Source organism: Amphibalanus amphitrite, unplaced genomic scaffold (genome assembly GCF_019059575.1).
Source record: "Amphibalanus amphitrite isolate SeventyFive unplaced genomic scaffold, NRLGWU_Aamphi_draft 002479F_arrow, whole genome shotgun sequence".
Classification (NCBI taxonomy): domain Eukaryota; kingdom Metazoa; phylum Arthropoda; class Thecostraca; order Balanomorpha; family Balanidae; genus Amphibalanus; species Amphibalanus amphitrite.
Genome location: NW_024883912.1, coordinates 2365 through 24572, shown reverse-complemented (window position 1 = coordinate 24572; position 22208 = coordinate 2365). Strand labels below are relative to the sequence as shown.

Here is a 22208-nt window from a genome sequence, read left to right as displayed (position 1 = left end):
GTGTTAGGCTACTTCATATCCATGAATACCCCAATAAATGTGAATATAACATATTATGCACCATGTTCAACACTCTCGCTGGCGCGGATTGAGGCCTCATAGACGAACCGTTGGTTCTTGCTTTATAACTCGCGTTAGCGGCAACGGATTGCAACGCAATTTTCAGGATCTCAAGTTTCAACAATTTTCCACGTACCATGCAAATTTCGTGACCATGACCCCAATGACCTGTGACCTGTGACCTCTCCCTCAAGGCCATATCAACTTGCGACACAACTTACGACTGCTATTTCATATTCGTAAGTTGTGTCGTAAATCAGGCACTTTGCGATAGACTTTACTTCTTAAGTAACGCTACTCATCAATTGATCCCTCCAAAAACGACTTACTACACAACTTGCGACACGTCGCAGCTGCGACGAGGCTTACGACGCTCTGGATCCCCCCAGCCTCAGTGATTTCAGAAGCCGGTGCATCAATAAAGACAGAAAAATGCAAAGACACAGTCGGACGTCGGGTACCACAACCAAAATGTCGAGGCTAAATGTTTAATTAAATCGGTAACTTTGCCGATATTTTTCCTTACTGATGGAAAAATATCGGCATTAATGGCAAAGGTAACGTTTATGAATAACTTACCTTCAATCTGAAAGTGGCCACTATAAATACGCCCTCAATATATGTCAATTCCCAGAAGGCTCACTCACTCCCAATTCCCAGTGAGTAAGTTTCAACAAACTCACTCTCCAATGGCATTGAGGGAAGGCTTTTGAAAACTTACTTTACCCGAGGGATGATTATAAAATAGAATACCCAGTTCACTTCTGGGTTTGCAATGCAGTCTTCTGATTTGCAATGCATACATATTTTGTGACCGCGCTTTTGAAATGCGTCATCGCAGCAGCAGCTGGGCCAATAGACTCGAGGACTCTTCTTTGCAGTGTTGATTTATCTCTGCTGCCAAGCATCAGATTTAACCCGCGCCCTGATGGGGGGGGGGCATTTTGGCCCCCCCTGTGGTTTTTCTTAAATAGCGAGAAAACGGCGGCGCGCAGCGCCGCCAAATTTTGGGTACCTTACCGGACATCAATTTGACACCTTCACACAAAATTTCAAGTCACAGGTCACCTCAGGTCAGGAGTTATTGAGGTCAAACTGAGGTCATGTTCGAGTAAAAATGAGCAAAAAAACATGACATCTTGAAACGCTCACCAATTCTACAGTTAACAAGCAATTTTAAAGTTCTTTATGTGGTTGTGTAGAGAAAAAACGGCGCTACAAAACTGTTATCTCGGATTTTCGAAATTTTTGGATTTTGACCCCCCCCCCCCCAAAAAAAAAATGATTTTTTTTAACTCAAAAAATTTCCAATTTTTTTCGAATTTCGAAAAAAACCGGAATACATGTGATAGTCCCTGCGTTCTTCGATATACATACCAAGTTTTAGATCGATACCTCTTTTTTTGGCCAAGTTATAGCGAAAAAACTGTTAAAAATTGATGACGTCAAATTTTTGAACTCAATTTTTAGCAATTCTAGACCTCGTAGCGCAAAACGGAGACCACCATTGAACTCCCCGTGACGAGCTGCATCGAATCGATACCCATTTTATGCAAAAATATCAACTTTGAAATTTGACCTAATTTGACCTGACCTTGACCTGACCTTGACCTGACCTTGACCAAAACGTGACCTAAGCTGGCCCTAAAGTCTGTCTGACCCACATAATCGCATTTTTTCATGTAAAATGGACCATAAAACATGTATCACACGACACTTTCATATTGTGACCCCCCAGCCAGTGACCTGACCTCTGTGACCTGACCTGGTATCAGTGACCTCAAATAGCAAAATATGTGTTTGAAGAACATTTCCCCATCGATAATTTTCAATGAAATGCATTTTACACGATTTTACAACGCATTTCTTGAAATGCCTGTAAACGGTGAAAATTCGACCTTTGACCTGACCTGTGACGTCATCGGTTTGACCGAGGTCAATGAAATTGGGTCACAAGGTAGTTCCCCGTTGGGGCTATCCAACACCGTTTACCGCTTGTCGCTATGTTGCGTGGTTCTCGAGATCTGAGGGGGGGGGGGCCAAAATGGCCCCCCATCAGACCGCGTTGCTCGGCAGACCCCATCTGGGCGCGGGTTAAGAGTACCTACATATGCTCTCAATCACTGGCGGATCCATAGAGGGGCAGCACTTGGGGCATTTGCCCTTCCCGTAGCTCCCATAAGACGTTCTGCCGATTCCCCCAAATAAAAAGAATGTTTATTTCACAAGCTTATCAGAGAGAAGCTTAGGCTTATCTCTGTTGAAAAGGTATAAGAAAGAAGTTTCTGAAGAGATTTGGGATTTTCGATATTTTAAGTGCAACCCTCGCAGCGATGAAACAAGAACAAAACTGATAAAGGGGGCTTGTAGCCTCTTTTAATCATGAGCCACTTCTCTGAATCCGCCAATGCTACCAACGCATGTGCTTAAGCACCACGGCACGTATCGAGTAGAAAATGCAGATCTCGCCCTGCACTTGCGCCGGTGCGGGGCTCACTGCTAAGTGCTGCGCTCGCTCGTTTGTCGCCACAAAAAGGCATCTTGCTGGTGATAGTCTGACATCACACTTCTGTTTCCTTTTGCTGTACTCTAGGCCACCATTAGTAACTCGGATGGGTGATGACGTCACTCCATCTAAACCTGCTTTTGATATAGGCATCTGGAGCTCATGCTTCCTCAAACAATTGCATGAGTCTGAGACTCTAGCAGCGCCCAGCGGAGTCGATTCTTTGGGCTAGATAAGTCAGATCGTCAGGGAATGGTGATTAGTAGAAAACATAGTGTAGCCATGATAACTGCTTGGGACAACAGTGCGCCGATAATCACTGATAGTGATTGATCACTGATCGGTTTAGCCACCTCTGCATTGCCGTTTTGGAGAAGGCATCCACTTTGTCGCGCCCAGTATGCACAATCATCTCAGTTGTCTACGCAAATGATCTACAATTTCAACATACATAAGAACAACTTTGTTTGAACTCGACCACACTCATTTAACCCGCGCCCAGATGGGGTCTGCCGAGCAACGTGGTCTGATGGGGGGGGGGGGGGCCATTTTGGCCCCCCCCCCCTCAGATCTCGAGAACCACGCAACATAGCGACAAGCGGTAAACGGTGTTGGATAGCCCCAACGGGGAACTACCTTGTGACCCAATTTCATTGACCTCGGTCAAACCGATGACGTCACAGGTCAGGTCAAAGGTCGAATTTTCACCGTTTACAGGCATTTCAAGAAATGCGTTGTAAAATCGTGTAAAATGCATTTCATTGAAAATCATCGATGGGGAAATGTTCTTCAGACACATATTTTGCTATTTGAGGTCACTGATACCAGGTCAGGTCACAGAGGTCAGGTCACTGGGGGGGTCACAATATGAAAGTGTCGTGTGATACATGTTTTATGGTCCATTTTACATGACAAATGCGATTATGTGGGTCAGACAGACTTTAGGGCCAGCTTAGGTCACGTTTTGGTCAAGGTCAGGTCAAGGTCAGGTCAAGGTCAGGTCAAATTAGGTCAAATTTCAAAGTTGATATTTTTGCATAAAATGGGTATCGATTCGATGCAGCTCGTCACGGGGAGTTCAATGGTGGTCTCCGTTTTGCGCTACGAGGTCTAGAATTGCTAAAAATTGAGTTCAAAAATTTGACGTCATCAATTTTTAACAGTTTTTTCGCTATAACTTGGCCAAAAAAAGAGGTATCGATCTAAAATTTGGTATGTATATCGAAGAGCGCTGGGACTATCATATATATTCCGGTTTTTTCGAAATTCGAAAAATTTTTGGAAATTTTTTGAGTTTTTCTAAAAAAATCAATTTTTTTGATTTTGGGGGGTCAAAATCCCAAAATTTCGAAAATCCGAGATAGCAGTTTTGTAGCGCCGTCTTTTCTCTACACAACCACATAAAGAACTTTAAAATTGCTTGTTAACTGTAGAATTGGTGAGCGTTTCAAGATGTCATGTTTTTTGCTCATTTTTACTCGAACATGACCTCAGTTTGACCTCAATAACTCCTGACCTGAGGTGACCTGTGACTTGAAATTTTGTGTGAAGGTGTCAAATTGATGCCCGGTAAGGTACCCAAAATTTGGCGGCGCTGCGCGCCGCCGTTTTCTCGCTATTTAAGAAAAACCACAGGGGGGGGCCAAAATGGCCCCCCCCCATCAGGGCGCGGGTTAAATATCTATGAATCGCGGATGCCGTACACGTATCAACGTTCAGCTGAGCGTTACCTCAAAAACGCCTCGTCTCCAATGCTGTTGTCGGTGCCAGCTAAAGAATCTGTAGAATCGACAGCACCCGACCCAAAACCACCACATCTCTGCAGGGCTGCCTCTCGAGACTCGGAGACGGTCACTGGGACTGGGGTCGGGCACTGGGGCAGGGGATGGAGGAACGCTCTGAGTCGACCCGCATCAACGCTACAGGCGAGGAGGCGCCTGCGGTCAGGCTCCACCCCCGCCCGCGTTGGCTCCGCCCGCTGCGCTCTGATTGGTCGATACGGCGGCATGTGACTGAGTGGCCGGGGATCGCCTCAGGCACTCGCCGGTACGCAGCCCGCGGCTGAGGACGGCGGTGGAAGGTCACGTGGTGTATCGCCTGGGGCATCGGTGGTGACCGGTGGATCGTGACACCGCGTCACCGTGGCACGGAGGTAAGTCAATTAGCGTAGAAATATTGGGGACATGATAAATGTTCGTGAGATCGGTATGCTGAGCGTCAACTGCTGTTTCAGAAATGTTGAGCAGAAAATATCGAGCAGAATATCTAAGCAAGGTGTTCAGTGTTCACCTGCCTGCATCAATGCATTTTTGCTTGCCAAATAGGCAATTAATGCTATTGTAGAGCGTATCCATCTCGGGGATTACCGGTGGCCAGTGTCCAGCAATTTCTGGGTCACAGGGGACAGGCCGTCCTCAGAAAAGAACACGCCTTCATGTTCTAGCGTATGAATGCTTCCTGCTTAAGCATTTTTAAATTCTTCTTTAAGCTTTTGGATCAAATTGACTTTGTCCATAGATCTACGAGGCAACGAGGCCTTGACGACCATTTACAGTGATGGCCTTCATAGCACATACGTATAATCCAAGTATGTTACTTACCGTTTGATTGGGTTGTCGCCACTTGAGAGAAAGAAGTCAAATTACGACGGACTTAATTGTTCAAAGACAGTCTTATAAGTCCGCAGTCCGCACCCATCAACTGAGGATCACTTTCGCCAGCAGTCATATATCAATCTCTGGATCGACTCAAATCCACATTTTCACCGGGTTGGATGTCCCATGTTTTATCAATGGGGTTCTTCGTTGACAAATAGCTCTATTGATGATGATGCTGATTGCTGAATTGAGATAATACCTACATTCACAATTACATCGTGTTATAGACGCGTATTGCCGACTTTTATGTCGAAGCGCTCTTAAAAACTGAACACATTTTGCTCTAGCATCCATAAGGAAACATAAATAGGACAGTACGCGAAGCCATGATTTTTGTGACGTTCCATGGCAAGTTGCACTGGGAGAAAGGCGATTTGTGTGGCAGCGTAGCTTATTTGTGTTCGTCTTATTTTGACAATTTAGAAGCTTTTCGTCTAATTTCCTGAATAGAGAATTGGAAGTGTGAACAGACTACTGATGCATTTCGCCAACAACTGAGGTGCCAACTTTCTATAGAAAATTTAATGTAGTGGATGGTGTTTTTTGCCATGATTACTGTAAGTAAGATTGGAAAGAAATTGATCATTAACATGGCACAAATGTATTATTTTAATGTTTGATATGGTCATTAACCTATACTCGCCACCGTGCCGACCGAATACACTACGGCCTATTGTGCTCTGCACTGAGTGCACCTACCACTGCCTGAGCGCAATGGCCGCGGCTATGGCGGCCATAAAACTTGTGGTGGATCTTCCAGTTGTAAGATGGCCAGGAACTCTCTGTAGCCATGAACTTCACAATCCATCAATGTCCATCAAAATGACAAGGAAGCTCCTATGAGAATGTATGTAGGCTCTGGCACCCATTCGAATGAAGAGCTCTAAGATATCTGATAACCCTCGATCTGTTACCAATGGAACAAAACAAAAACTGCTTTGCCGCTGTTTAAAAAACGGAATATATGTAATAGAACACCCAAAGAGAATTTAGGGGAGGTTGGAGTAAGGCTGCTTTTTTAGAAAGCGTTACATCTCGAAATCGACGACATATTTCTGCATTTTCTCAACGCTGGCAGGTGGGGCATTCCACGATAGATCGTACCACTTTGTTCCAATTTGACACCCTCATCTCTCGGAATTTGACGAGAAATAGTCTCAGGGGTAATCAGGGGCTCTGAATCCACCTGTAGCAATTTCAGGCTTATCAGATAAGTATTTTTTTGGGTTATGGTGTATAACATTTTTTGGATCTTGCTTTGCAGCACTAAGTTTGGCGGGCTGTAACTCTAAGACGGATTATTCAAATGCCAAATGTTATATAACATTGAACTTGCAATGAAACAGAGATTGATATGTATTTTTGAAATTTTGAAAAATACGCTATTTTTATATATGACATATCAAGTTTTCTTTCATTTGTATTTTTTGAACTTTGGGACCAATTTTTTTTTGGAGTTTTTATTTCTTTAAAAAAATATTTGGCTCATTGTTAAGAAGTATGCAAAAAAAAAATAGGAAGGTGTTCTTTCGATAAATGTATTTATTTTACGTCACGATAACGGTTTCGAATAGTGATTTCGGGAGGGGAGCTTACAAATGGCGTGGTAAAGCTGCCTAGTGACATCACGGGTTACTGAAAATTCAATTGAAGTCTGAGTCATCTGAAAAAAAAATGAAAAGAGGGTTTATCCAACCCTCTTTCCTATAAGCGCGAGAGTGAAAAAGGCTGTTTGGTTCTGACTTGTTTTGGACGCCAATGACCATAGCTGTCCGAGATGAAAGTTACAGGACGCATACATGGTGTCCTCCAGAGGTCTCACAACTTGTATATCTGAAAATTTTTTAAGGTCACATGAGGTCAGGTCGGTCACGTGACATCACTATTATCAGTCTATGGGCAAAAATAAAAAGTGTTATTTTGGCGCCGAGAATGATCTAAAATTATCTCTCGTACATGGTATCGTGATTTCTTGCACTCCTTGCAAAGTCCAATGCTTCACTTTTGAATTGTTAGCCTTGCGTGACGTCATTTATGACGTCACTGGGGTCGTACGAGTTTTTCCTCAATAACTCCCGATCAAATTGAGCTAGAGAGTCGGGAAAGCCACCAATGGACTCGGGAAGACCTTCCGAATCGAATGATATGCCATATGATAACCTTTGCGCAGGTTCGTGACCTGAGAGGCTCTGACTCAACCTTGACCCGAGGTCAACTCCTTAAGTTGACCTCACCCTAACAAAAAGTATACCATTCGACGCACCCGAGCTGCAGAACACAATGATGCCAAAATCGGCGCGGCTCTGCGGCCATTTTTTGCGAAGTTATTTACTAAAAACGGAACCCGTAACTTCAGTCACTTGACCTGACCTGAGACGCTACTGGTTAAGCTGAGACCTTAAAATCGGGTACCAATCGCTGCGACTTGTAACGGCACACACACTCATTTTTTCCGCGAGGCTCTAGCTCTATTAGAAGCGAAACGGCGTGCTGGAGTCGTATCAACCCCTCCGAAACCCATTTTGTTTGCGGGAAAACGAGGAACTTATAGAAAGAACACCTTTCTCATTTTTTGCATGTCGACTTGCAATGACATGAAGTTTATTTTGAAAAAAATAAATATGTGAAAAATTTTGGTCCCATAAGTCATTAGAGGCAAATAAAAAAAGATTTAGTTTTTTTCAACAATGAAAATTTTTCTTTGGAATTTTTAAAAGGTAATATTAATTTTTGATTCATCACAAGCTTAGTGCTGTTTACCGCCATCAAACTCCATCAAACTCACCGTTACAAACCGAAGTTATAAAATGTAATGCAATATAACTCAAAAAGTTTTGATCTGAGAAGTCTGATATTTTGCCTGGCGTCTTTGGGGCCTATGATTACCCCTAGTACCGATTTTCATTAAAATCTGAGAGATGAGGGTGACGGGCCTGGTGCGATCTATCGTGGAATGCCCCAGGTGTCACATTCATTTTACTTTCCTGCACAGTAAACGCAAAATTATAGTTACTACTTACGTGGGGTGAACGAAAAGTTTCGAGTCTAACACAGTTACAGGTGACGCAGGTTAATGAAAATTTGGTCACGCATTTTGCCACTATTCTTATGTGTGTACAACAAGTTTTGAAGTCCTAGTCCTTTTCGTATCGTTTTTAGAGCCCGTTAAAGTGAAGAAGACTCCGCGTTTGGTGAAAACGGAGAAAATCGAGAACCAAGCTTTTATAAAGTATTGCGATTTGAAAGTCATGCCTTTATCTGAAATTAAAAAGGACCTGAAATTAAACTTATTGGTTGTGGCCAATCATATGGCACTACTAAGGTTTGGGCTGCTAATTGCAAGCAGGGCAGGAACAGCGTCCAAAATGAGCAAATATCAAAAACGCCATAGAATGTGACAAAATCCGAAAACCTTGACCCTGCTCTAGGGATGTGGATGCTGGATCCAAGACTGTGATCTCATCAGATAGCGGTGAGAATGTAAGTACATCTCCCAGGAGCAAGCTGGCGACATTCTTACCAATGGGCATGACATATGCAAGGTCTTATGTCATGTCATTCACTTCAATCCAGCTTTGGAAGAACAGTGGAGTCAGTGAAAGAACGTACATCTGTACATACTCTAATCTATTCGTTGCATACAATGTCATTCAAAGGTCAAGGTCAAGGTTAGGTCAGGTCAGGTCAGGTCACCAAAAACAAAATATAGAAAAGGGCATGTGCAACACATGTTTTATGGGTCATTTTACTCATAGAATTCAATAGGCACACTCAATAAGTGATATGGACCACCTCTGGATGAATGTCAGGTCGAGGTCAGGTCAAGGTCAGGTCAAGTGAGGTCAAGTTTTGAAGTTGGTTGTTAAGGCCTAAAAAGGTGTCTATCTGATGCAGTTTTTTCACGGCGAATCGAATGGTGCTATTTTTGTTTCCGTAGGAGGTCTAGAACTTCCAATAAAATCATTTTTCAATTTTTTTTTTGTGTCGTGACGTCATAAAATTTTGAAAAAAAACTCCCACATTTTTTAACCGACTCTTCTAAAAATTGGTATGTAGGTGCACATAGACCACTTCTTTGACATACATTCCGGTTTTCGATACACTCAAAGTTTTGGATTTTATAAATATTTTCCCAAAAGTCAGTTTTTTAACCCGGCAGTTGCTGGGGTATTTCGCCACCCACCGTTTGCTGGGGGGGGGGGGGGCGTTAAACGCCCCCAGCCGATAACTCGAGAACCAATAGGCGTAGCGAAACGCACGAGGCGGCAAACGAAAGAGCGCGACGAGACGCTTCAGATGAGTACTTCAAAGTTGAATTTTGAGGTCACAGGTCGGGTCAAGGTCAGGTCAAACACCTGAAATCGGGCTTTCAGTAGCATGGACTTCAGGACTTCTCAATGGGCGCCTCTCGTCATAAACTCTGTCCAAACGATGCACAATCCATCATATATGGCCTACAAGAGTGTTAGCTCCATGTAGGGGTCAGTCAAGCATAGGTCAGGGTCAAGGTCAGGTCAACCGGGTAGGCACATATCCCCGAAAATCAAAACTGATATTCGCAGCCTGTGACACATGTTTTATAGGTAATTTGGGGCGTAAAACACGATGGTGACATTCATTTTATCATATGTGTACGTGTTTGGCTCAAAAAGTTCAATTTAAGAAATGCATGTATCATGGTCGTGAAGTAGTCACGAAAAAATGCCAAGATTCAGTTCAAGATTAATGAAAATGCGGAACTAAATAAAAACTCAGCATATATCGGACGTTTCGTGTTCGGTTTAACACTTCATCGGCGATACTCATGAGTATCGCCGATGAAGTGTTAAACCGAACACGAAACGTCCGATATATGCTGAGTTTTTATTTAATTTCAACGAAAGCTGAGTACTATATGAAAATGCGGAACGATAATCAATAATCGAAGATAGCCATTTGATTGATCATGGTATTGGCAGTCTAATGGCGTTTACGGCATGTCTGTATGTCCATTCTGTGATTTTATATGATTTTTTGAACATATGCCGTTTTTGGTCGAAAACTCAGAAATCATGACGTCACTAAAACCTCGATATCTCAAAAATTTTCCGACCGATTTTTTTTGAAACTTTGTCACAATAAGCTTCAATCAATTCCCTACAAGTACCCAAAATTTGGCGCGCCTGCGGCGCGCCGTTTTTATGCTATGGCCCGGCGAAAAAAGTGGGGGCGTTTAACGCCCCCCCCCCCAGCAACTCGCGGGTTAAGAAAAAAAATTGGGCCAACATCCAATATTTTCAAAAAACGGAGATAACCATTTGATAAACAAGGTAGAATTACGTATAACCTTTTTGTTACGTCTTGATTCCTTTAAAAATGAAAATGTTTGCGGCGTTTGAAATGTTGCCGTTCTTGAGGCGAAAATGGCGAACATGACGTCACTAAAACGTCAATTTCTCAAAAATTATCCGACGGATTTCGCTTAAATTTTCAGGGAACGTGTCAAATTGATATATGATAAGGTACTGAAAGTTTGACGTCGCTGACGTAACGCGTTTAGAAGTTATTGGCGAAAAACGGGAGGGGGCAGATTCTGCCCCCCCCCCCCAGCGGGGCGCGGGTTAACGGCCTTCTTTTTCAGTTAAATAAGTCAATTTTTAATGCCCAATTATGCTAGAAACCACCAAAAACTGATGATACATGTTTAAACCTCTCCCGTGTTTGGCTTTTTTACAGCGTCTAACGTATAGGGGTCCTTCGGAACCCTCCCAGCCGTTTGGCTGATGATCGAGCTAGAGCTAGAGCTAGAGCTTTTCTTGCTGCCCGTGACAAGAGGAAGCCAAGGATACTCGGTATTAAGGTCCCAGGTCATTGATTGAACTTCCAGGTCACGTCAGCGACCCACAAGTCGTGAAAATTGGGACCTGCTAGACTTCGTAAAGTGAGGTTGGCATGGGCTTTTCGGGGTTCTGATTACGAAGTTAGTGTTAGTTTTGATCAAAGATGATGTATGCGTATATTTTGGGGTAGGGCGGGTCAGGTCAGGTCAGGTCAACCAGCAAGCGTCCTGCCGGCTATCAATAGTAGATGTTAACCACCACTGAAAGCTTGGTAATATGTTGAATGGGCACCAAAGCTACTTCTCAAATGTTCAAATGGTGTTAAATTCGAAATCAGCTCCCAAAATTACCCTGGAACCATGTGAATTCAACAAAGTGAGCCAAGGTCATCTAAGGTCAGTGAGCTTGACCTGACCCTCACGTAACCTTGACACCTACCACAATGCATGCAGCAAACATCATTTTACATATTGGAACTTTTACAACCACGCCCAGACTGGAAACGGGTGGATAATTTGGGCTGACGTACTCCGAATCGCTATTCCGGCCTGACATGGCCGCAAGAGGGTCATTTGCGTCAGGGTAATGAAATTTAAGGGTTAGGTGAACAATTGACTAACTCTAGGGTAAGTGCGACAGTGTTACTGTGCAATAAATCATGACTCGTTTAGAATGCTTGATTAATTCGTTTTTATAAATTTCACGATCATGTTAACTTGCTGTTGCGTTGCGAACACCGCTCTCCATTGCGCACCATTACACGCCCGAGCTCTCTCGGCGTCCCCTGATCTCACACGGTGGCTGGTGTGGTCGCCGGTTTTCCAGTCACTGTCTACTATTTCTGGGTCTCGGTCGGGCCCCGCCACACGCTCCGTCGCTCTACCCAGCCTCCGCAATCGCACTCAGTGTGCCGGCCCCGGCGCTCTGCCCGTCGTCTTTGTCACCCTTCGGTCCGGCGGCCACTCGGCAGAATGATCCATTCCGGGCGCCCGGCCACGATAATCTAAATGACCTTTCTGTTGAACAAGCTTTAAATCTTCGTCTTTAAATCTGAACTGCTTCCCTCCCTTATCCGAATTATCCCGGAGGCTGGAACTTTCACCAAACGAGTGTCCATTTTGCTTATTACATTTGGTTTTTGCCGCGGGGACACGGCAGTAAATTTCTCGGGCGTTTTCGGATTAAACTCATTTCATTGTATCCATTACTGAGATTGAGTGGGGCGACTTACGGCGATAAACCAGGGCAAACGTCACGCCGTAAATATGACACTCGCAAATGATAAAGAAGTCCGGACATTCTGGGCGTCGCATGTGTCTGATCAGGCCTCTGACACGGCCCAGATCGGCCCCGAGTTTTGTCGGGGCGCGAAGCCGGACCTCCGCTGGTGAGTGCTGACTGAGTGCCGCCTCAGAGTGCCACCGACGCCACCAAAGGGTCGCCGGCGCTGGCAACGGACGACGGTGATTTTGGACCGCGCAGGGTGGACATTAGACTGAGTTTTTCAGACGCGAATTCTGATTGGGCGGCGCTTTTATGAAGGGGTTGCGGTATACTATGAAATGACATATAATATAAGTAAGATGAAACGGTGGACTGAGAAGACGTGTGGCAAAGAGACGAGTCATGTTATCGCTTACACACATTGAAGCAATCAAAGGGTAATTCATTTGCTTTCCTCTTAGATTGCTTGCATGCAAAAATTTAACTCACACATTAACAGTTTGTGCACTACGAATAGGTGTCACAGGCTAAATAAAACTCATTTCTTCAAGTAACAAATCTTTAGAAATGCTAATGTCGTTTGTCACAGTTGATAGAAACTTTCTTTCAATGCTCTATCTCCTCCCATTCCGGGCAAATACCGATGTAGCGGGTTTGTCGGGCGACCACCATAGGCGGCGGAACGGGGAGGGCACCGGGGCACCGTGCCCCCTTTGATTTGGGATTTTAACATTAGCCCTATGGGCGTTGCATGGAAAGAATGGGACCAAAAGTCGGCAGTGCCCCCCGTTTCATTAACCCGCGCCCTGGTGTGGGTCTGAGCCACCTTCGCCCTGGTGGGGGGGGGCCAAAATGACCCCCCCCGTCTAACTCGAAAACGAAGAGGGCTAGGAAGACGCGGAAAAAAGCAAACGAAAGCCCATAACAAGTACGTTCGAAAGTATTTCGGTCATTTTTTCGCTAAGGTCAATATTGAGGTCGCTAGAGGTCATCATAGGTCAAATTTCAGTGTTTTCGGTGTTGCCGGACATATTCCGCTGTAGCTCGGAAACTAGAAGAGCTAGAGAGCCGCGGAAAAAAGCAATCGATAGCTCTTTTCAAGCTCTTTCGCCAAGGTTCGTCAGATTTGACCTCAGCTCAACGGTTTGGCCTACAGAGGTCATGCAAGGTCAACTTGGCAAATTTCGTTGAAAATGTTTTTAACTATAGCATGCATTCACGAGAAAATAGAGAAACGATTCATGCACCATCGTGCTTGGCTCGTCGAGACGCGTCGAATGATATATAGTTTGACCTCGAAAGGTCATTTTGAAAATTTGACCTCAGGTCAAGGTCATGACCTTACCGAAATAGGTCATGCTGCATATCATTCGATCCGCATTGACGAGACAAACACGATAAACGTCGAACGGAGTCTCTATCTCTATTCAATAACAAGTAAGTGCAGAAAAACCGCTGGTGACCTCTGGTGACCAGGGAGATGACCTAGCGTGACCTCAGCGAGGTCACAAGCAAATGGTTTCACATGGGCTGTGATTTGCTGACCCAAGACACTTCAATAACGAAATATAGGAACAATCACGCCCGATTTAGCTGAAAAACAACTACTTTTCGATTCTCCCATTGACTTATAATGGGGAGCAGCGATGACCTGACCTGACCTTAGGTCACATTTATAAAAAATCCGAGATAGCCATTTTGTAGAGCTGGGTGACATCTTCAAGTACTGTAAATTTTACATCGATCGGATAAAAGCTGTGCCTTTGAGAGAGCTTTGAACTTTTTTAGAGGTGGTGTCAGTTTTGGTGACCTTGTGACCTGACCTGACCTGACCCGAACCCCCAAAAAAAGGACATGATGTAAAAATGTTGAATAAACAGCTATACAAAGTTTCAGGGCGCTAACTCAAGTGGTTTCTGAGTTATCGCTGAAAAACCACAGGGGGGGGGCCAAAATGGCCCCCCCCCCCCCACCAGGGCGAAGGTTAAAGGTGTTCCGCCGCTACTGACGACCAGTACAACAATTATTGCTTGTTTTCAAAGAGATGCTTACCTTTGGCGACTTATCTCTCAATGGCACTGGAGTTGTGCTTGAGATGCCACCAAACAAAGCAATGACATTCATTTCAATCAGCGGGTTAAATGATGCCGCAGGACTGTGTAGCTGTGTCTAATCACTTTGCCAATAATTGGGAAACCGGACCTTTGCAAAACTTTAATGACTTTGCGAAGAGTTTCCTTCTACATAAAGCTCGTTGACGTGCTGTATTCAAAGCAACCCAGTCTACCTCGACGTACGATGTTGTGTTGAGAGCGCTTGATAATTATTGTGTCGTCAGGCGGAGAACTCTCTACAGCGTGTCTCGACGTTGATCATTGATCATTGTTTTGTTAAACGCACAAAGCTATTGTCACTTCGCCTATTTAGTTGAACAATGTGCAGCCAGATTTTGTGGTAAGGTAAGAGCTATCTTCCTGAAGTAGGTTCAGATTATAGGAAACCAATACTGTGTGGGTTTTGTAGTCATTTTCATCAACTGTGTAAGTGGCTATACTAATCAATGATGAAGAATAGGTCAAGTAATCTATGGAGTCGCCTACGTGATTAATCGCTCAAATTAATACAAGATTACGCTTTGGTGCTATTTCATCGCTCGTGATCTCAGACGTTTTGAGCTCATTTCGTAACGTTAACAAAATCATGATAGTTCGATCGCACTAAAGAAGTTCAAGATCAACCAAACCATTTTAGTTCACATGCAAGCAATTTATTGGTGTGGGAAAATTGCTCCCAGTTTCACAACACAAATTGTTCAGCTGTTAACACCAATCAAGATCAAATCCTCAAAGAAAGCGGAAAACTTCGAATCCTTTGCGAATGTGGATAGTTTCCATTAACTATTCACGTTAACGGCTAAAAATCCAATTGCAGGGCGGACGTATATTTTCAGATTAGCTCCACCCACGTGCATTATACATAGCGAGGGCAGGTCTAATGGCTGACGCGGAACCATTAACTGGTTAACTCGTTCAACAGTTTCCAGCTGATTGAACTGTTTGGAACAAAAATGTCCGATATTGGCTGCATTTCCACGCATTAATTGTCAGACGATGAATTCGTTCATAAGTCACCCAGAAGTTGCCCTTTGTGACGTTGCACATTTGTGTATCACATAGCTAGTAAAATGATAGATCTCATATTGAAAAAGCGACGCAGCGACCAATAATGTTCTCCTTCATAATTGACTTTCATTCGTTCAAAAGTTCGATAAAGCCAGGCAATATGCAATAGAGGCATTGGGGAGGTTGAGATTGCGCACTCTGCAGTCTGGCCGAAGCACCTCCTGTCCTGCTGTCGGAGCTCAGTCATAAACGGATAAGAAAACGGGCCATGCATTCCCTGTTCATCTAAACGTGCCCCGTACTTATTCTGTAACCAAAACGACACACAAAAGAGCAGAAACCTACTGCGTGCGATTTCTCCCAAAACATCGTTGATGCTCGACTGTAGGGGAAGTTGGGGCAATGCCGGAGTTGGGGCAAAGCCGAAATTCGAGATATTTCTAAAACCGTACGACATGGATGCCACGTCTCAGTGATGCTCTGAAGCTTAAGTGACTACAATTATCGCATGTTTGTTACGGGCTGTCATTTGGAATACTTCGGCTGTGAGGGCGCCAAAAGCGTTTTCAAGGTACGTTTCCCTTGTACTACATGCGCCTTTGAAGCTGCATTTCTTACTCATTATGCTACCGTTTGTCTGGCCAATTCGGTCAAGTAATCTTCAGCATGTCTTTGCATAAGTGTGCTGCCTATCTGAAATTTATACAGCACGTTTAAAAGTTATGGGCCTGCAAATGAAAGTATGGCTGGCTGGGGTAATGCCGAAAACGTGCAATTACGCACGTTAAAGCACGCTACGTGGACTTTACTGCTGTAGAATAGCAACGCGTATTTTTAGTCAAACAAATTACACTTTCAGCCGGCACAACGGCCTGTTACCTATAAGGAATGATTTACCTAGCATTTTTTTTATTATATCACACAATTATAACTTCCAGTGTGCACCAAGCGTCCTCAAGCTCTTAAAACGCGTGTCAGCTTTGATGAATTTTGGATAAAGTTTGAGATAAATTGGCAAAACATCAATGTCTGCATTCCTCGTAGATCATTTATCCCATTTTCGGCTTTCCCCGCAGTCCGGGGCAACGCCGAAAAAGTCAGTTCTTTGATATTTTTAGTTTTTGCGCTTAACGGTATGCGAATTCATCAAATGCGCCTGGTATGTTTGAAAGACAAAAGACTGGCCTCTCGAATGACGCCAACAAGAATAGCTTATGTTGTCTACCTTGCGTGCTACGGGCGTCAGAAAAAAAGTATTCGGCGTTCCCCCAACTTCCCCTACAGAATGCCTTGTGACTTTCCTTTTCTAATGCACCTGTTTTTCAGGCTGGTCTCTATTTTTGGAGAGTTTATTGAAGGCCGGAGGCTCCAAGACACCTCAAGTCCAAGACAACTAATGCGAATATGACGAATCAACAAGGTATGCCCAGAAATGTATGAGATAGATACAAATATGATTATTCGTTCCGCTAGATATTGTAAAACCATCTGCATGTCACAGGTCAGTTTTGACTTTTGAGTCAGGTCAGCTTACCGACATAAGATAAAAATTGAAGTGTTAGATTTGATTCGTTAAAGTGACCTGAGTCTTCCCCATCTATTACAAGATTGCATAGTTCGATAAAGGCAATATGTAATACACTTTTGAATTTTGTGGAGCATAAACGACCACTTTTTATAAAGATAGGTATTCTATCGCACATTGCTCTCGTCCATTTGAGTCTCTTCAGTTGTGTCACGTTGGTTTGATGCCTAGTATGTATGCGCAACTCTTCTGGTTTGAAAGCTTAACATTTTCTCTGTTTCGCCCTTCTTATTCCACATGTGTTTTTCATGACAACTTCATTAATTAACTAGCCCGAGGCATTTCCAGCATATTGCCCAATCATCCGTGAATGGCTACCAGTCCCTACCTTGTTCTTTATAGCTACCGATACCGCCTTTCTGTTGTCATTATTCATCTCGCCGCTACTGGCAGCTGAATGCAGATCCGATCTTCTGTCCGCGGTCGGTTACAACAAACGCCCCATAGCGCTGCGATCCTCTATCCGTCGGCTCGCGCGCGTCGGCGGCGGCGGCGGCGGCGTAGGCACGCGCGCGAGCGGCGTCCAAGCGTGCACCATTGTTTGTGTGATCGGCTCGCTCACCCGCTCGGCGGCGCGCCCGCTCGCTCGTTCGGCGGCTCACCCGCCACCGCTTATCTGCCGTACGCTTCATCTCACCGCGCCGCACATCAATTTCAATATTCACCGTAGCGCTCCGGTCGATGACGTCATGGGGAGGGGAGGGGACGGGAGCAATGGGTCGCGAAGGCGGCAGCGTGAGGATCGCGGGGAGCCGTAAACGGGTGGGGTCTGACTGATGGGGTGAGCAGGGTCAGATGGGAAGGAAGCGGTGGTCAGCCAGCCACAAGTAATTTATGCGCAGTGATTTACATTCTGTTCCGCGATGTTTCTTGTGCAATCAAAGACCGGTATTATACTCGCAACGATTAATTATCAATAAATAACACTGTTCTCAAGCAAAACACAGACGCCTTTGGTATTTGAAATAATGGCTGTGTGCTAAAGCAAATAAAGTAATTCCTGATGTTTCAGAGGGAGCAACTCTCGGCCTGCCTTCGAAGCGAGAGGAGATGGCAGGCGCTCAGACGGGACGCCAAAACTGCGCTGGCTGCGGCAAACCCATCAGCGACAGGTCAGACCAATCGCATGACCAATTAATGACCGTAAGGCGTAAACCAATGAAAGATCGGGAGACCTTTACGGTGGGCAGGGGACGCTTGTGGGGACTGGCGATACTGTCTCGGGGAGCATGCTTGCCATAATTTATTGCCTCATTACTGATGTGTTTACCAACGAAAAAACACGCTTCAGTGAGATAACAGTTATGCTCTGTCCAGAATGTCATGTACCACACTGTATTGCACCAGTTCTGCACCCCGATTGTGTCTGGCTTCAGGTATATGCTGCGCGCGCTGGACCTCCTCTGGCACGAGGACTGTTTGAAGTGCGGCTGCTGCGACTGCCGACTGGGGGAGGTCGGCTCGTCGCTCTACACAAAGGCCAACCTGATACTCTGCAAACGCGACTACCTCAGGTGAGTCTGATAGAGGTGGAAGACTATCCGGGGGCCACACCTCAGGTGAGCCTAGGTAGAGCCATAGAGAATTATACCGGGTCTAAACGTCAAGTGAGCCTACACAGAGCCATATGGGACTATCCCTGAGTCAAGCGTCAGGCGAGCCTCGATGGATTTTTTTTACGGTGGCGATTGGTTGTAACAATTATTTGGCAATCTATACAGTTTTGCAGTCGTATGCTGCATCAACCTCTAATATGAAACTCTATTTTGATTATAGTTTGGAAACATGAATTGTTTTGCGCATAACTAATGTATGGCAAAAATTGAACGCCTTCGTTCTCAACGCACTTGTAACGGAAACGCTTGATTCTATGCAGTATGTAGTGAGTGACATTTTCGGCATCCTTTTTCTTCCACAAGTCAAGAACGTTGCATTAGGAATAAAGTACATAAATCACTCCCCATTACGCTATCAGTCAGGGAGGGCAGCACCGTCATCGTTCTCCAACTAAACGTCGCATGAGTTGCAGGTGGACCTAATCGGCTCATTGGTAACTGGAAGCAATAAGATCTTGGCAATGGTGCACAGCGTAGCCCGTCTATTTCTCCTAGTAGCACAAGACTGCCCCAGGTCGCTATCCACGCCCCCCGGCGGCTTTTGTCGTGATTCCGACGGGCCCTCACGGACCCACACTTTATCGGTGTCATCACGATTTAAATTCGGATACCGGTCACTAATCCACAGTGGCGGCCCAGCCCTTTGTGCTGCTGCGGCGACTAAATTGTCCCATCCATTTCAGACCATTGGTGCCGCAAATACGGCAATTTATGTTTTCTCGCTGCTGGTGAGATCCGAGCAGATGGCATGTAACGGAAGTTAGCAGGGATTCAGCAGGGGTTCAGCAGGGATTCAGCAGGGATCGACGGCCCCTACGATTTCGCTGAATTTTGGTGGAGAGGTGCAGAATGGTGTCCTCTATCGAAAATCCTAGTGCCAAAATGCGGGGAATCCATCAGGGGGGCCACAAATCCCAAAAAACAGTATGCCCTCAGGGCACAATCGACGAACTTTGAAAACCCTACTTCTAGCCGTCAAAACAGCTAAAAATGCACGTCATTCGAAAGAGGACAAAATTTTACGTGCAACGGTACCAAATTTAGGGGGCTAGCGCCCCCCTGAACCGAACAAAACAGCTTCAAATATATGGGCCCGGGAGTATGCCCTCGGGGCATAAATAAACGTTTTCAACAATTTCAGGCCTATAACATCGACAAAATCCAGCAATATGCACATCATTGGAAAGAGCGTAATTTCCCAAACAAAAAACCCAAGTAACATTTTTCGATGGGGCCCACCTGGGGCCCACGGGACCCAATTGAAATTTGGGGCCGAATGGGGCGGCCCCTACGATTTTCTTCAAAATTTGCACAGACACTCTCCTGGGCCCCCTCTTCAATCTGGCTGAAGAAACCTACCGGGGAATCCAAAGGAAGGGGCCCAAAGAGGGCCCCACAGAGGCCCTTTCTAAGTATTGCCCCTAATTTCGCGACGGACCCCGGCAATATGCACATCATTGGAAAGAGCGTAATTTCCCAAACAAAAAACCCAAGTAACATTTTTCGGTGGGGCCCACCTGGGGCCCACGGGACCCAATTGAAATTTGGGGCCCAATGGGGCGGCCCCTACGATTTTCTTCAAAATTTGCACAGACACTCTCCTGGGCCCCCTCTTCAATCTGGCTGAAGAAACCTACCGGGGAATCCAAAGGAAGGGGCCCAAAGAGGGCCCCAAAGAGGCCCTTTCTAAGTATTGCCCCTAATTTCGCGACCGACCCCGGCAATATGCACATCATTGGAAAGAGCGTAATTTCCCAAACAAAAAACCCAAGTAACATTTTTCGATGGGGCCCACCTGGGGCCCAAGGGACCCAATTGAAATTTGGGGCCCAATGGGGCGGCCCCTACGATTTTCTTCAAAATTTGCACAGACACTCTCCTGGGCCCCCTCTTCAATCTGGCTGAAGAAACCTACCGGGGAATCCAAAGGAAGGGGCCCAAAGAGGGCCCCAAAGAGGCCCTTTCTAAGTATTGCCCCTAATCTCGCGACCAACCCCGGCAATATGCACATCATTGGAAAGAGCGTAATTTCCCAAACAAAAAACCCAATTAACATTTTTCGATGGGGCCCACCTGGGGCCCACGGGACCCAATTGAAATTTGGGGCCCAATGGGGCGGCCCCTACGATTTTCTTCAAAATTTGCACAGACACTCTCCTGGGCCCCCTCTTCAATCTGGCTGAAGAAACCTACCGGGGAATCCAAAGGAAGGGGCCCAAAGAGGGCCCCAAAGAGGCCCTTTCTAAGTATTGCCCCTAATTTCGCGACCGACCCCGGCAATATGCACATCATTGGAAAGAACGTAATTTCCCAAACAAAAAACCCAAGTAACATTTTTCGATGGGGCCCACCTGGGGCCCACGGGACCCAATTGAAATTTGGGGCCCAATGGGGCGGCCCCTACGATTTTCTTCAAAATTTGCACAGACACTCTCCTGGGCCCCCTCTTCAATCTGGCTGAAGAAACCTACCGGGGAATCCAAAGGAAGGGGCCCAAAGAGGGCCCCAAAGAGGCCCTTTCTAAGTATTGCCCCTAATTTCGCGACCAACCCCGGCAATATGCACATCATTGGAAAGAGCGTAATTTCCCAAACAAAAAACCCAAGTAACATTTTTCGATGGGGCCCACCTGGAGCCCACGGGACCCAATTAAATTTGGGGCCCAATCGGGCGGCCCCTACGATTTTCTTCAAAATTTGCACAGACACTCTCCTGGGCCCCCTCTTCAATCTGGCTGAAGAAACCTACCGGGGAATCCAAAGGAAGGGGCCCAAAGAGGGCCCCAAAGAGGCCCTTTCTAAGTATTGCCCCTAATTTCGCGACCGACCCCGGCAATATGCACATCATTGGAAAGAGCGTAATTTCCCAAACAAAAAACCCAAGTATCATTTTTCGATGGGGCCCAACTGGGGCCCACGGGACCCAATTGAAATTTGGGGCCCAATGGGGCGGCCCCTACGATTTTCTTCAAAATTTGCACAGACACTCTCCTGGGCCCCCTCTTCAATCTGGCTGAAGAAACCTACCGGGGAATCCAAAGGAAGGGGCCCAAAGAGGGCCCCAAAGAGGCCCTTTCTAAGTATTGCCCCTAATTTCGCGACCGCCCCGGCAATATGCACATCATTGGAAAGAGCGTAATTTCCCAAACAAAAAACCCAAGTAACATTATTCGATGGGGCCCACCTGGGGCCCACGGGACCCAATTGAAATTTGGGGCCCAATGGGGCGGCCCCTACGATTTTCTTCAAAATTTGCACAGACACTCTCCTGGGCCCCCTCTTCAATCTGGCTGAAGAAACCTACCGGGGAATCCAAAGGAAGGGGCCCAAAGAGGGCCCCAAAGAGGCCCTTTCTAAGTATTGCCCCTAATTTCGCGACCAACCCCGGCAATATGCACATCATTGGAAAGAGCGTAATTTCCCAAACAAAAAACCCAAGTAACATTTTTCGATGGGGCCCATCTGGGGCCCACGGGACCCAATTGAAATTTGGGGCACGATGGGGCGGCCCCTACGATTTTCTTCAAAATTTGCACAGACACTCTCCTGGGCCCCCTCTTCAATCTGGCTGAAGAAACCTACCGGGGAATCCAAAGGAAGGGGCCCAAAGAGGGCCCCAA

General features: G+C 45.6%; 1 protein-coding gene across 1 annotated transcript; it reads left to right on the top strand.

Moving 5' to 3' along the window:
* Positions 1-4607: 4607 nt before the first annotated feature.
* LOC122377042 (rhombotin-1-like) lies at positions 4608-18487 on the top strand (the record flags this gene model as incomplete). Its single annotated transcript, XM_043357009.1, has 4 exons — positions 4608-4718; positions 16715-16808; positions 17986-18085; positions 18350-18487. Coding segments are annotated over exons 2-4 (254 nt in total), but the record flags the coding sequence as incomplete, so codon positions are not given.
* Between the last annotated feature and the right edge of the window lie 3721 nt (positions 18488-22208).